The following is a 16607-nucleotide window of genomic DNA, read 5'->3' as shown; positions in this document are numbered from 1 at the left end:
GTTTTGTGTGCAGTTCCGGTCAGCATACTGTAGGTAGGAAGTGACTTGGGTGGGACTGTTTTCTCTGGATCGAAGGAGGCTGAAGGGTGACCTTATAGAGATTTATAAAATCATGAGGAACATAGCTAAGGTAGATATTCGGAGACACAAGAAACTCTGCAGATGCTGGAATCAGGAGAAATGCACAAAAAGCGCTGGAGGAACTCAGCAGGTCAGGCAGCATCAGAAGGTAGATATTCAGTCTTTTTCCCATGGTAGGGATGTCTAAAACTAGAAGGCATAGGTTTAAGGTGAGTGGGGAAGTACTTAAAGGGGATCTAAGCGACAAGATTTTCACACAGAGGATGGTGGGTATATGGAACGAGCTGCCAGAGGAAGTGGTAGATACAAGTACAATTACACTTAAAAAGTTATTTGGACAGGTTCGTGGATAGGAGAGGTTTTGAGAGATATGGGCCAAACACGGGCAAGTGGGACTAGCTCATGTAGGCACCTTGGTCATCATGGAAGACTTGGTCTGAGGAGAGCTGATACTGTGCTGTATGAATCTGACTCTATAATCAGTCCCTGCCTTTCCAAGTGATCATAAATCCTATCTAAAATTTTTTCCAAAACTGACTTACCGACCTGTAGTTTCCCAGTTCATCCCACAGCCCTTCTTGAATATGGGAACAACAAGCCTCGAGGTAGTTGAATAACTACTCTCAAGTCTTCTGGTACCTCACCCGTAGAATCATAGAACAGTACAGCACAATACAGGCCCTTCGGCCCACAATGTTCTGCCGACCTTTAAACCTCAACCTTCAAGACTATCTAAGCCCTTCCTACCACATATCTCTCTATTTTAAATTCCTCCATATGCTTATCTAGCAATCTCTTGAATTTGACCAATGTACCTGCCACCACCACTACCCCAGGCAGCGCATTCCATGCCCCAGCCACTCTCTGGGTAAAAAAACCTTCCTCTGATATCTCCCTTGAACTTCCCACCCATTACTTTAAAGCCATGCCCTCCTGTATTGAGCATTGGTGCCCTGGGAAAGAGGTGCTGGCTGTCTACTCTGTTCATTCCTCTTAATATTTTGTACACCTCTATCCTGTCTCCTCTCATCCTCCTTCTCTCCAAACAGTAAAGCCCGAGCTCCCGTAGTCTCTCCTCATAATGCATACTCTCTAAACCAGGCAGCATCCTGGTAAATCTCCTCTGCACCCTTTCCAATGCTTCCACATCCTTCCTATAATGAGGTGACCAGAACTGGACACAGTATTCTAAGTGTGGTCTAACCAGAGTTTTGTAGAGCTGCATCATTACCTCATGGCTCTTAAACTCGATCCCACAACTTATGAATGCGAACATCCCATAAGCTTTCTTAACTACCCTATCCACCTGTGAGGCAACTTTCAGGGACCTGTGGATATGAAGCCCCAGATCCCGCTGCTCCTCCACACTACCCAGAACCCTGCCATTAACTTCGTACTCTGCCTTGAAGTTTGTCCTTCCAAAGTGTACCACATTTCTCCGGATTGAACTCCGTCTGCCTCTTCTCAGCCCAGCTCTGCATGCTATCAATGTCCCTCTGCAATCTTCCACAATCCTTCACACTATCCACAACACCACCGACCTTTGGGTCGTCTGCAAACTTGCCAACCCACCCTTCTACCCCCTCATCTAAGTCATTAATAAAAATCACGAAAAGCAGAGGTCCCAGAACCAATCCTTGTGGGACACCACTAGTCACAGCCCTCCAATCTGAATGCACTCCCTCCACCACAACCCTCTGCTTTCTACAGGCAAGCCAATTCTGAATCCACACGGACAAGCTTCCCTGGATCCCATGCCCTCTGACCTTCTGAAGAAGCCTACCATGCGGAACCTTGTCAAATGCCTTACTAAAATCCATGTAGACCACATCTACTGCACTACCCTCATCAATATGCCTGGTCACCTCCTCAAAGAACACTATCAGGCTTGTGAGACACAATCTGCCCTTCACAAAGCCAAGCTGGCTGTCCCCAATCAGACAATGATTCTCTAAATGCTCGTACATCCTATCTCTAAGAATCCTTTCCAACAGCTTGCCCACCACAGACATAAGGCTCACTGGTCTATAATTCCCTAGACAATCCCTACTACCTTTTTGAATGAGGGGACAACATTTGCCACCCTCCATTCCTCCGGTACCATTCCCATGGACAACAAAGACTCAAAGATCCTAGCCAACGGTTCAGCAATCTCCTCCCTCGCCTCGCTGAGCAGCCTGGGGAATATTCCGTCAGGCCCTGAGAACTTACCTGTCCTAATATTTTCTAACAACTCCAACACATCCTCTCTCTTGACATCCACATGCTCTAGAACATTATAACCTTACCAACACTGTCCTCTGTCATCAAGGCCCCTCTCCTTGGTGAATACTGAAGAGAAGTATTCATTGAGAACCTCACCCACTTCCACAGCTTCCAGGAATATCCTCCCACTTTTGTCTCTAATCGGTCCTACCTTTACTCTCGTCATCCTTCTGCTCTTCACATGTGAAAAATGCCTTGGGGTTTTCCTTAACCCTATTCGCCAAGGCCTTTTCATGTCCCCTTCTTGCTCTCCTCAGCCCCTTCTTAAGTTCCTTCCTTGCTACTCTATATTCCTCAAGAGCCCTATCTGATCCTTGCTGCCTACACTTTATGTATGCTGCCTTCTTTCTCCTAACTAGATGTTCCGCCTCTCTTGTCACCCATGGTTCCTTCACCCTGCCATTCTTTCTCTGCCCCACTGGGACGAATTTATCCCTAACATCCTGCAAGAGATCCCTGAACAATGACCACATCTCCATGGTACATTTCCCTTCCAAAATGTGATCCCAATTTACAATGGCAAGTTCTAGCCTTATAGCCTCATACTTTGCCCTTCCCCAATTAAATATCTTCCTGTCCTCTTTGCTCCTATCCTTGTCCATGACAATGCTGAAGGTTAGGGAGCGGTGGTCACTGTCCCCCAAATGCTCACCCACTGAGAGATATGTCACCTGACCCAGTTCATTACCTAATACTAGATCTAATATGGCATTCCCCCTGGTCACCCATGGCTAAAGATAATGTGAAAAACTCTTTCAGAGCCCCAGCAATCTTCTCCCTTGCTTCCTGTAGCACCCTGGGATAGGTTTCTTCAGTCCCTGGGGTTTTGTCCATCGTAATGTGTGTCAATATCTCTAACACTTCCTCTTTCCTGATACACGCATGTTCTAGACTATCAGCGTACACCTCCCTTGACTTTACATCCTACCAACCTTTCTCCCTGATGAATACTGACGCAAAGTATTCATTCAAGACACCACACAAATTCCCTGGCTCCACACAAAAACTAGCTTCCCTGAGGGGACATATTCTTTCTCCAGCTGCCCTCTTGCTTCTTATATATTTTTACATTTTTTGGAATTTTTTCTAATTCTGTTGGTCTGCATTATTTCATGTCCCCTTCTGCCCTCCTAATTGTTTTCTTAAGAGATCTCCTATCTGCTCTATAAACATGAGCCTACATCTGCTTCCTTTTTCCTGATCTAACCCTCTACTTCCTTGGTTAACCAAGGTTCCCTAATTGTACCGTCTTTGCTCTGTACTCTTACAGGGACAAGCTTACTCTGAACTCTTGCTATTTTTCTTTTTCTCCAGAAAATAACAGCAGGAGTAGGTCATTCAAATCCACCAAGCCTGCGCCACCATTCAATATGATGATGGCTGATATACTCAAGGTCTTGGCTTCTCTTCTGTGCCAGTTTCCCATAGCCCTCAATTAACTGATCTTTCAAAGCTGTATATACTTCCTCTTTAGATACCCCCAATGATCTAGCCTCCATGAAACTCCAGGGTAGAGAGTTCCAGAGATTCACCATTCTCTACAAGAAGAAGAATTCATGCCCCTTGGCAGCAGGTGGCCCCTATCCCCTATGATCAGTGGCAGCATTGAATCATGGATCATGGCATCTGTGAATTGCAGTTCATCTCTTTCAGTTGCTCAATACAAGAGGACATGGCTTTAAAGTAATGGGTGGGAAGTTCAAGGGAGATATCAGAGGGAGGTTTTTTACCCAGAGAGTGGTTGGGGCATGGAATGCGCTGCCTGGGGTGGTGGTGGAGGCAGGTACATTGGTCAAATTCAAGAGATTGTTAGATAAGCATTTGGAGGAACTTAAAATAGGGGGATATGTGGGAGGAAGGGATCTTAGGCAAGATTTAAAGGTCGGCACAACATTGCGGGCCGAAGGGCCTGTATTGTGCTGTACTGTTCTATTAACACCTCCCACTTGTCGCATGTTGTTTTCCCTCTATCAGCTGCTCCCAATCTACTTTCACCAAGTCCTGTCTTATACTATTAAAGTCAGCCTCCTGCAATTTAAGATCTTAACTCGAGGTCCAACTTTACCCTTATCCTGAACTGCCTTCCAAGCAAGTATATACTTGCATAAATAAAAACCAATAAAAGTGTATTCAGTACACCAGGTGTCATCTCATCAACACTTTATGGTTGGAGCAAGACCTCTCTACATTTATACTCCAATTTCTTTGTAATAAAGCGTCAATTCCATTTGCCTTCCTGGTTAATTTCTGTATGGGCACACTAACTTTCTGTGTTCATTGGGTAAGGACACCCCAATCACTGTGGACAGCAGCATCTGTCATTGCTATCTATTTAAACAATATTCTGGTAAAGTGGGTAGCATCACAAAACTATCTGCAGTGATGGATCATGCATGAGTGAACAAAGTGAAGTGATTTAATAGAGAAGACTGATTAATGTCCTACTAATTCTGAAAGGTTTTTGTAGATCTACGTACAAGGAGATAGAAGTTGTGACTATGAACTCACTGCCCGTAGGGGTGTGGAAAATGATCATTCAATATGTTCACGTGGGAATTGGACAGGCACCTGAAAGAGAATAAATTACAGGTCTTCAGGGAATGAGTGGAGAGATTGGACTGCCAGGATTGGTCTGGCAGAAGTCAGCATAGACTTGATTGTGAAGTGGTGTCCTCCTTGTCATAATAATTCTTTGAAAAGCCCCATAACCTGTTCAACAAGAAATCCTGCAGGGAATTTGGGAGAAATAAGACTGCTCCTCTTGTGGAATCAGGAAGTGGTTGAAGTGAATAGCATAAATATTTTTTAGAAGCATCTTTATAAACACCAGAGGTGCGAGGAACTGATATAGAGTTGGATCAGGAATAATGGGAGAGGCTTGAGTGATGTGAGCATTGACTGGATTGGATGGGTTGAATAGCCTGTTTCTGTGTATATTCCAGAGCAGATTCATTATAACTTGAACCCTTTTTGCAGGAATGCAATATGATTTTCTATGAATGCAGTGCCTTCTCTGGTGCCAACATAACTGAAGCCATGATGCATTTGGCAAGGTAAGGAAGTAACGATCCTAAATGGGAGTCATTGAGTCAGAGTCATACAGCACGGAAGCAGGCCCTTCTGCCCAATTTGTCCATTGCCAACTGTGTGCCCGGTGAACTAGTCCCATCTGCCTGCTTTTGGCCCATAGCCCTCTATACCTCTCCTATCCATGTACTTATCTAGATGACTTTTAAATGTTGCTAATGTGCCCGCCTCAATCACTGTTTCTGGCAGCTAATTCCAAATACGCACCACCCTTTGTGTGAAGAAGTTGCCCCTGATGTCTCTTTTAAATCTCTCACCTCTGATCTTAAATCTATGCCCTCTTGTTTTTACCTCCCCTTCCCTGGGAAAAAGACTGTGTGCTTTCACCCTGTCGATGCCCCTCATTATCTTGTGTACCTCTACTGGGTCACCCCTCAATCTCCTACATTCCAGGGAATAAAGTCCTAGTCTACGCAACTTCTCCTTGTAATTCAGGCCCCCCAAAGTCCAGGCAACATCCTGGTAAGAAAGAGAGAACATTTTAACATTTTACCACCTAATTAATTGTTTTCATCATCTATTGAGATGATAAAACTGGCTCACTCCAATTATTCCTTCCTCTTCATTCTAAATGTGGAATAACAACAAGGAGTTGGGAATTGAGTTTATGGAGATTAATACCATCCCAATATTAAAATCTGATATCATTGTTGATGCTGCACGGTTTGTAAAAACTAGCTTGGTACTAAAAATAATTTTATGGTTGGCTTTGCCAATTGCCAAGTGTAATAACACACTCCAAATCAAAGAATGTCGGTTCAAAAGCTAACAAGTTTTTAAAGCTTGCCGAAAATTTCACTTTCTTCAAATTCTCTAAACCTTTTCACTCTGTCTCCCTCATGGTGTTTAAAATATTAATATTAAATAGTGTTGGTCTTGCAAACCTGGAATAGATCAAACAGCAAACATTCCCAGTTTTGCTACTGTTGCTTTTATTGCAGAGATCTACAGAGGGGGTAGGCTGCTTCCCATAGAGTCGTGGAATTATACAGCACGGAAACAGGCCTTTTGGCCCACCTGAGCTAGTCCCATTTGCCCGCGTTTGACCCATATCCCTCTAAACCTTTCTTATCCATGAATCTGTCCAAATGTAATTGTACCCACCTCAACCACTTTCTCTGGCAGCTTGTTCCATACACCCACCACCCTCTGTGAGGGAAACATGCCCCTCAGGTCCCCTTTAAATCTTTCCCCTCTCAACTTAAATCTGTGCCCTCTGGTTTTAGACTCCCCTACTATGGGAAAAAGATTGTAAACATCCACCTTATTTATGCCCCTCTTGATTTTATAAACCTCTATAAGGTCACCTGTCAGCCTCTCTCACTCCAGGAAAAACAGTCCCAGCTCATCCAGTCTCTCATAACTTAGGCCCTTCAGAAACATCCATGTGAATCTTTTCTGCACCCTCTCTATCTTAATCACATCCCTAGGAAGAGGAGCAGCTTATCTGTGTTACCCCCATAATGTCTGATCTCACAATGTAACTGAAAGGAAGCTAGGGTCCTCCCTGATCCAGCCGCAAACATTGACAACATTGCAAGCTGTCTTAATGCAAATGCATCTGGAATGATGTGGTCCATGGAGATTTCCTGGAGGGGTTAGAATTTCAATGAGTGATTTTTTTTCTTCTTCTGCAAAAGGAAAATGCAAGTATTTTCATCAGTTTGGTAGCTAAAGCCCATTCCAGAGGATGTTTACTTTTCAGGATCTGGACCTCGTTGGCAACAATATCTAGTTCTATTACCCTTTCAGGCAGAGAGTTCCATACCCCTTCCACATATTGGTGAAAAAAATTGTTGATTCTACCTCTAATCTTTCTACATCACCTTATGTTCCCTGGTATTTAACTCCTCAGCTAAGGTAAATAAGCCTTCCTACTTGCATTGTCTAGCACCCTGATAATTTTTACACCTCAGCAAAGTCTCTCTCAGCCAATTCTGATCTGCATCTCAGAACTCTACAACCTCTCACCATTCAAATATGTGGCTTTTGTTATTTTCCTTGCCAATACAGACAATTTCATATTTTCCCATAATATTCTCGATTTGTCAGACCTCTTCCACTCCCTTAACCTCTCTAAATCCCATTGCAGCATCCGTATGAACACTGCACAACCTACTTTCCTACCTATCTTTGTGTCATCAGCAAATTAACAACTGCACCTGTAGTGCCTTCGTCACTAATATAGGTTGTAAAAGAAATTGAGTCCCTGTGGCACACCACTTGTTACAGCTTGCCAGCAACAAAGGAGCCATTCAGGAAGGCTTTGCTTTCCTGTTAGCCAGATGTTTTATCCATGCCAACATGTTACCAGTTATACCATGAATGAGGGGTGCGCTGAGATTGGGTACACACATGAGGAGATGTAAATGGTGTTGTACAGGGGCTGAGGGCGGGGTATGTTGTGATGAGGAGCATGGATGGCACTGGGGTCAGAATGTGTGTGCTGGGGTGGGGATAAGTGAGGGTTAGGGCATGTGCCAGGACCTGTGTGTGGGGGTGGGCTGTGTGTGGGGGTCTGGAGGTGAGCTGTGTAATGCACTGCAGGAGCATGTGTAATGGGGACTGGGCTCTGGCGTGTCCAAGGTGGCTTGGGGAGGTGGGTGTATGCACAGATATGGAGGTGGGGATTGGGGTTGAGACTGTGGGCCCAGCCCTTTGGATGCTGAACCGGTAACTTTACAAGTGTATTTCCCCTACAAAGAGAGTGCGTACTAACTGAAAAATTTTCCACTTTTACAAAAGACTAGAGAAAATGTTTCAAAATATCAACTCACTTTATTGTTGTGGTTAACAGTTATTTTGTTTTTCTGTTAGACTTTTAAAGGAACTGGAAGATAAAGAAAAGGAAAAGTTTATTGAGCTTGGTATAGGCTCTCCCCCACAGAAATCTTGCTGTAGAAAATAATATAGAGAATGAACTCCTCTGATCAGTAGAACCATTGAAAGGAGCTTTGTATCTTCTGAAGCAATTACCTATGCTGTAAAGAGTGTGTGAATTGTAAACAGAGCCACCTTTAATGGAATTTACTAGGTGGTAATTTTTCTATTTATTACTTCAGATAAATTTGATGGGTTAAGTGAAATTTGGTTAAATTTGGGTATTCTGTGCATAGTAAATTCCTTAGGATCGAATTATGCAGCGAGTACAATAAGCATCTAAAATGCAAATAGAGATATGAAATATAAAACCAGGCAGTTTACTGCATAACTGAAAAAAGTTATGCATTTTGATTGAACTTAATATTTGTGTGTCACTGGGTAACTTTGATAATACCCTAAATTCTGTTTTCATTTTGGAAAACCATGCGAAAAGGTTTCAGGCTTTAAGTGGTAGATGACTTGCCTGTTGTAACACACAAAACATTGGAGGAACTCAGTAGGTCTGCTTTTCCATTTCCCTCCACAGATGCTGCCCGACCTGCTGAGTTCCTCCAGATTTTGTGTGTTGCTCCAGATTCCAGCATCTGCAGAATCTGGTGTCACCAACTGGACCGTTGTGCTTGGTGAGATTCAGTAATGCAGTGGCAGCACATATAATTGGCAGCCAATAGAAGCTGGTTTATTTTTAAAAAATCCAAATGATTCTTCAGAGTTTCTGAATATTATTCTTAGGAACTACCATTAAATTTCTCCTCATTTGATGTAATTGCAATTTTTAATGTATTTGCTCACCAGATGTGAGCATTGCCTACTAAGCAAAAATTTATTGCACCTAGACTGAATGGTTTGCTAGGTAGCCTTGGTAGGAGGCAGAGGAGACTGTGGCCATGTACTGGGATGACATAAAGGCCACACTTGGGAAGCACAGGTCTTCCTTCCCCTGAAGAACACCACAGTTTAACAGGAGGAAGGAGATGTATCTGAAATCTACTGGAATTGGTTTATTATTAGCATCCTGATTCTGACATGAGGTTTCTCTGGCAGACAAGGTGAAAGGGTTTCTATAGCAGAAGGGTTTCTATCACTATACTAAGAGCAAAAGGGTAGCAAGTGACAGAATTGGTTCTCTTGAAGATCAGTGTGGTCATCTATGCATGGAGCTAAAAGAGATGGGGGAAATCTTGAATGAATTTTTTGCATCCGTATTTACTCTGGAGACAGACACAAACTATAGAACTGAAGCAAAAGAGTAGTGAGGTCATGGACCGTATCCAGGTTATCGAAGAGGAGGTGCTGGCTGTCTTGATGCGAATGAAGGTGGATAAATCCCCAGGGCTTGACAAGGTGTCTCCTCGGACCTCGTGGGAGGCTAGTGCAGAAATTGCAGGGGCCCTGGCAGAGATATTTAAAGCATCCTTAGCCACAGGTGAGGTGCTGGAGGACTGGAGGATTGATAGCTTATGTTGTTCCATTGTTCAAGAAAGGATCTAAGAATAAACCAGGAAATTATAGGCCAGTGAGCCTGATGTCAATTGTGGGTAAATTATTGGAAGGTATTCTAAGGGACAGGATATATAAGTATTTGGATAGACTGGGCCTGATTAGGGATAGTCAACATGGATTTGTGCGTGGTAGGTCATCTCTAACCAATCTCATAGAATTTCTCGAGAAGGTTATCAAGAAGGTTGATGACAGAAAAGTGGTGGACGTTGTCTACATGGACTTTAGTAAGGCCTTTGACAAAGTCTCATATGGGAGGCTGCTCCAGAAGGTGAAGTCACTTGGCATTCAGGATGAAGTAGCCAATTGGATTCAATATTGGCTTAACAGGAGAAGCCAGGGAGTGGTAGTAGATGGTTGTCTCTCTGATTGGAGGCCTGTGACTAGTTGTGTGCCGCAGGGATCGGTGCTGGGTCTGTTGTTGTTTATCACCTAAGTCATTAATCTAGATGATAATGTGTTAAACTAGACCAGCAAATTTGCAGATGACACCAAGATTGGGGGCATAATGGACAGCGAGGAAGGCTATCAAAGCTTGCAGCGTGACCTTGACTACCTGGGAAAATGGGCTGAAAAATGGCTGATGGAATTTAATGCAGAAAAGTGTGAGGTGATGCACTTTGGGAGGACAAACTAGGGTAAGACTTACACAGTGAATGGTAGGGCACTGAGGTGTATGGTGGAACAAAGGTACCTGGAAATACAGATCCATAATTCCTTGAAAGTGGCATCATAGGTGGATAGGATTGTGAAAAGAGCTTTTGGCATATTGGCCTTCATAAATCAGGGCATTAAGTACAGGAGCTGGGATGTTATATTGAGGTTGGTGAGGCTGAATTTAGAGTATTGTGTGCAGTTCTGGTTCCCTACCTACAGGAAAGATATCAATAAGCTTGAAAGAGTGCAGAGAAAGTTTACACGGATGTTGCTGGGACTTGAGGACCTGAGTTACAGGGAAAGGTTGAATAGGTTAGGACTTCATTCCCCGGAGCACAGGATAATGAGGGGAGATCTTATAGAGGTATACAAAATTATGAGGGGTATAGATAGGGTGAATACATACAGACTTTTTCCCTGCAGGTTGGGTGAGACTAGAATTAGAGATAATATGTTTCAGGTGAAAGGTGGAATATTTAAGGGGAATCTGAGGGGAAACTTCTTCACTCAGAGGGTGGTGTGAGTGTGGAACGAGCTGCCAGCAGAGGTGGTAGATGCAGGTTCAATTATAACATTTAAGGGAGGTTTGGAGAGGTTCATGAATGGGAGGGGTTTGGAGAGATATGATCCGGTTGCAGGTAGATGGGACTAGGCAGAAGAATAGCAGAAGATCAGGTTGGCATGGACTAGATGAGCTGAAAGGCTTGTTTCTGTGCTATTCTACCTTGCTAGTCCATTCACTTGTGTTTTCAGAGGATCATTGATCACAATAGCAAGACCAAGGTCTAACGGAGATTATTTTGATCAGTAACGCTTTATAACTTTTCCTGGCCAAACTTAATGGTGATTTACTGTTGTATCATGCTTTATATTTTTTTAAAGTGTTTAAATTTTGCCGTAATTCACTCAGCTTTGTGCCAATATTGAAGCAGCCTCAGCAACTGAGGTGCTCAGGACTTTGGCTTCTGTTCAATAATGTGGATTTTCCAGGGACCCATTATGAACAGAATAGAACTTCACTGTTTATGGCATTTTGTGCATTAAAATGTTGGTAACTTTGTTTTCACTGTGCGTGTGTGTGTGTGCGTGTGTGTGTGTGCGTGTGTGTGCGAAGAATCTTAACACCCTATTTTTCCAGCACAGGAACAGGCCCTTCGGCCCACTGTGTCTGCACCAACCATAATGCCAACCTAACTAATCCCATCTGCCTGCACATGGTCCGTATCCTCCATCCCCTGCCTGTTCATGTGTTTGTCTAAATGTCCCTTAAACATTGCTGCTGTAATGTTAACTTCTACCATCTCCCCTGGCAGCACATTCCAGGCACCCACCACTCTGTGTGGAACAAAAACTTGCCCTACCCATCTCCTTTCAATTTTCCCCTTTCACCTTAAGCCACTGTCCTCTAGTATTTGGCATTTCCAACCTGGGAAAAAGACTCTGGCTATGCTATCTATGCCTCTCATCATATTATAAGCTATCAGGTCGTCCCTCAGCCTCCACTGCTCCAGAGAAAATAATCCAAGTTAGCCCAACCTCTCTTTATTACTAATACACTCCAATCCAGGCAACTTCCTGGTGAACCTCTGCAGCCTTTCCAAAGCCTCCACATTCTTTCTGTAATGGGGCGACCAGAACTACATAAATTCCCTCCTTTGTCTTTCAGTCATCCTACTCTCACCTGAGGTACCCATTTGTTTATATTACATGTATAAAATGGCTTTGTATTTTTGGCCCCTTCTGGCTCTCCTAATTCCCTGCTTGAGTTGTTTCCTGATTTCTAACCTTACATATGACTAAATTCTCTTTTTGACTAAATTTACATCATTTCTTGTCTTCCCAAGTTCCCGAACCTTGCCATCCTTTCTTTTTACTGGAACGTGCTGGTCTGAACTCTGATAAGCTGGTCTTTAAAAGGCTCCCACATGTCAGATGTGGATATGTCCAATAACAGCTGCTCCCATTCTACTATCCCTAGCTCCTGCCTAATAATGTTGTAATTTGCATTCCCCAAATTTATCACTTTCCCCCAAGGTCCAGACTTACCTATTCATAACTATCTTAAAGCTTAAGGAATTGCGATCACTGTTCCCAAAATGCTCTCCAGTTGAAACTCCAATCATCTGGCTGGTCTAATTTCCCAAAACAAATTCTAGTATGGTCCCTCCTCTCGTTGGACTATCCACGTACTTTTCCAAGAAACCCTCTTGGATGTACCTAACAAATTCTGGCCCGTCTAAGCTTCTTGCACTAAGGAAGTCCCAGACAGTACTGGGGAAGTTCAAGTCTCCCGTAACAAACCTGTTGTTTTTGCATAATCTACCTATGTATCTGTTCCTCTATTTCCCGCTGGCTGTTGGGAGATGGAAAGAGTGATTGCACCTTTCTTAGTTTTGAGCTCTACCCATGTTGTCTCTGGTTAAACATACATACAGGATTCTCTCTTTTATCTGGTATGAAATACAAGAGCTAGGAGGTCATGCTAGAAATGTATACAACACTAGCTACACTACAGCTGAAGTGTCTTGTACAGTTCTGGTCATGGCTTTATTGCATGATTGCGCTGGAGAGGGTGCAGAGGAGATTCACAAGTACATTGTCAAGACTGGAAAATTGCAGCTGTAAGATTGGGAAAGCTGGGATTGTTTTCATTGGAATAGAAGAGACTTACTTTATTTGGGTCTGTGTAGTTATGAGGCCTAGACAGACCAAGTACAAAGGACCTATTTCCCAGACCAGAGGGCCATAAAGTTAAAATAGTTGGTCATGATTTGAGGGGAGAAGGGGAAAGTGCTTTTCATCCAGAGTGTGGAAAGGGTCTGGCATGCACAGCCTAAGAGGTTTAGAGAGGAATAAAACCATGTTGTGTTTAAAAAAAAAGCACTTAGTTGTGTCATGGTGATCTCCAGGACTATGGACCCAGTGGTGGAAGATGGGATTAGGCTGGGGAGCACTCCTATGACCAGCACAGGTTTCATGGCTGAATGATCAGTATTGTACATTTTCTTTGAATCTCTTCAAATACTTTAGGCTATGTCGAACTTTTCTGTAGCACAGATCTCCCAGATTGGACCCCAGTCCCTGGACATTTGTGAACTTTGCAAGGTTCAGTGGGCTGTAAACAACTCGACTGTTCCCAATTCTTTGCTGTAGTCCAGTTTTATACTAATCCTCTTTTAGCACAGCAGTTTGTGATACAACTGAATAGCTTGTGAAGCTATTTCAGAAGACAGTGAGGAGTCAAACACTGTTGTGAGTCAGGACTTGCATAATCAGCCTTATGGTAGATTTCCTTTCCTGAAGGACATTAATGAACCAGGCACATTAGTGTAGCAGTTAGCGTAATGCTATTACAGCACCAGCGACCCGAGTTCAATTCCGCCACTGTCTGTAATGAGTTTATACGTTCTCCCCGTGTCTGCGTGGGTTTCCTCCAGGTGCTCCAGTTTCCTCCCACGTTCCAAAGACATACAGGTTAGGAGCTGTGGGCGTACTATGTTGGTGGTGGAAGAGTAGTGACACTCGTGGGCTGCCCCCAGAACATTCTCAGTAACGTAAAAAGACACATTTCACTGTGTTCGATGTACCTGTGACTATTAAATAACTATGTTATCTTAACTTCCACAGAGACATGCTATTTTTTTTAATTTAGTTCCAGATTATATACTTAACTGAACTTAACTTTCCTATTTGTTGTGCTGGGATTTGAACTCATCTCTGAATTGTTAATACAAGCTTCTGAGTTATTAGTCCAGCAATTTAACTGTGTGACTGTTCCCAAGAAAGTGTCTGGACTTACCTACTTCTTTGCCACAACTATGCTTTGGTAAAGGGTGTGAAATTTTTGTAAAGCAGCTAGACTCAGCCAAGCGATTAACACTGGTTTATTTATTGTGGGAATTAAGCAAAACTTGGTTGCTTGTTGAAAACAATGTCAATAAATAAAAATGGTAAGAGTTGTTGTAGTTTAATTAATGAATAAATGAATGTATTGCATTTCAAAATGCATTTGCTTTGATTTTAAAAAATTATCTAAAGAAAATCTAAACTCCATTATTTTGATAAGTTTAGTCAAGTTTCCATCCAACTACTTGGCAATATTCTGCAGGAACACGCCAGGAATGCTAAATTAAAACACACATCCTAAATTTACCACTTGGCACAGAGCGATGCATGCTACAGTTTCTGATTTTTTTCCACTGTCAGGCAATCTTGCAACTTCACACTATTCAATTAAACAAAATGTGATCATTAAAAGCAAGTTAATTGCAAGTTGTACAAATAGAATTTAATCAGTTGCTGGATAATTTACAGTCTTTGTACGAATTATACACAACAATATGGAGAACATTTCAGCAAATGTATAAGGCAAATATCTTATTCTTTAAAATGCACAATAAGCTGTACTTGAGAGGTTTAAAATCTGAATTCTAATCACCTGACCAAGAATGCAACAAAGAATAAATGAGCAAGAGGTCTGTGTGTCACGCTGGTCCTTGGCAAGTGAGTTTCTCTCCTGATGACACTACCAGGCAGCTGATTCCTTTCTGTCATTTGAATTGCAATGGATAGAAACTCAATGATGATATTTAATGTCATATGTCATGAAGGACACCAATAGCTTTTTACTGCTAGTCTTTTCAGAAACCTTTTGCAAAAATGTTAATGCATCTTTCAAGTAGATGTGAAGCAGCCAGTAATAACCAACACAAAGTCAGGTTTGATGGTGCATTAATTTTTGGAATACTTCTGCTTCTGAAAGCAGATCTTGAAATAGGTAATTGTGTTTTGTTTTAATGCTACAGCTTTGACTTTTCTGGTTAGTGAAACACTGTGTCTGCATTGACTCAGTGGAATCTAACATGGCACGGTAGCGTAGCGGTTAGCACGACACTATTACAGCGCCAGTGATCAGGGTTCGATTCCCGTCACTGTCTGTAAGGAGTTTGTACTCCCGTGTCTGCATGGGTTTCCTCCGGGTGCTCCGGTTTCCTCCCACAGTGCAAAGGCATACGGGTAGGTTAATTTGGGTTTAAAATGGGCGGTGCGGACTCGTTGGGCTGGAAGGGCCTGTTACCACGCTGTAAATAAAATTTAAAAATTTAAATTTAACCCAAAGCAATTTGCACAAATGAGTGTTTATTTCTCCAAACTTGTGTTGGGGATTATCAGCTGCTGAATTACACATCCTAATATTCATAATACTAGAATCCTGTCAAATGTGATGCAAAGAATTGTAAATCAGCTAACGCATCTTGTAATCATGAGACAGAGATGCTTCGCACAACTGGCCCCGGAAATCCAGCTCCAGTGTGAAGTCCAGGTCACGCTGCAGTGAAAGAAAATTAACATCCTTCATCTTGAACAAGGCAAATGGCGACATTATTACAGAATCACAAATGAAATGCATTCCTTCCTTCTGAAATTAAACTCCCACTAGTCTGCAATTGATATTTTGCTTCATGGGAGCAATACAGCTCAGTGTTGACAGATCTGCGTATTTAGTATGTTTGGTTACCGTTTTGTCCACCACCACGTTTCTCAGTGTTTGTTTCTGCCTCAGTGTTCCTTATTGCTGAAAGTAACCTGATTTCCAAAATTCAAGCCAGTTTCTTAGCAAACAAGTCTCTGCAGCTCATTCCCACCCCCCCTCCCCCCAATCCCCATCCCAAATATACAGACTAGGACTACCTTAACTCCAGATTTATGGGGGGAACTCGATATTGAGCACAATATTTTGAAACATTTTTTTTAAAATGGACCGCAAGTGCACTATAGAAACATAGAAAACTACAACACAGGAACAGGCCGGAAGTGTGGTGACACTTGCAGGCTGCCCGCAGAACACTCTACACAAAAAGATGCATTTCACTGTGCGTTTCGATGTGCATGTGACTAATAAAGATATCGTCTTAATCGTCGTCATGACCGGTGGTGCACCACAAGGATTGATGCTGGGACTGTTGTTGCTCATATCATGTATTAACAATTTGAATGTTGAATTTAGGATGTAAATATATGGATTACATGAATGTTGGTGGTGTTGTGGATGGTGAGGAAGGTTCTCTAAGGCTACAGCAGGACAGAGATCAGTTGGAAAGTTAGAGAGAGTGTTGGCAGATAAAACTTAATCC

The 16607-nt window shown here is 42.7% G+C and overlaps 2 protein-coding genes across 5 annotated transcripts in view; one reads left to right on the top strand and one right to left on the bottom strand.

Annotated features, from left to right (window-relative positions):
- Positions 1-12626, top strand: part of cracr2aa (calcium release activated channel regulator 2Aa) — a 120880-nt gene extending 108254 nt beyond the window's left edge. For 2 of the 3 annotated variants that reach the window (XM_052030274.1, XM_052030275.1), the window contains exons 17-18: positions 5323-5399; positions 8251-12626. In XM_052030274.1, coding sequence (XP_051886234.1) covers positions 5323-5399; positions 8251-8341 — 168 coding nt within the window. In that variant the 3' untranslated portion in view covers positions 8342-12626. Of the gene's footprint in view, positions 1-5322; positions 5670-8250 lie in introns of those variants that run through there. The other variant, XM_052030276.1, reaches the window with a different exon arrangement.
- A 69-nt stretch (positions 12627-12695) lies between these two features.
- LOC127578336 (protein arginine N-methyltransferase 8-like) overlaps positions 12696-16607 on the bottom strand; it is a 77815-nt gene continuing 73903 nt past the window's right edge. For both annotated transcript variants that reach the window (XM_052030244.1, XM_052030243.1), the window contains exon 10: positions 12696-15802. In XM_052030244.1, the coding sequence (XP_051886204.1) occupies positions 15719-15802 (84 nt within the window). In that variant the 3' untranslated portion in view covers positions 12696-15718. The remainder of the gene's footprint in view (positions 15803-16607) is intronic.

The sequence above is a fragment of the Pristis pectinata genome, chromosome 15 (genome assembly GCF_009764475.1).
Source record: "Pristis pectinata isolate sPriPec2 chromosome 15, sPriPec2.1.pri, whole genome shotgun sequence".
NCBI classification, from domain to species: domain Eukaryota; kingdom Metazoa; phylum Chordata; class Chondrichthyes; order Rhinopristiformes; family Pristidae; genus Pristis; species Pristis pectinata.
This window is presented reverse-complemented; position numbering and strand designations above follow the sequence as displayed.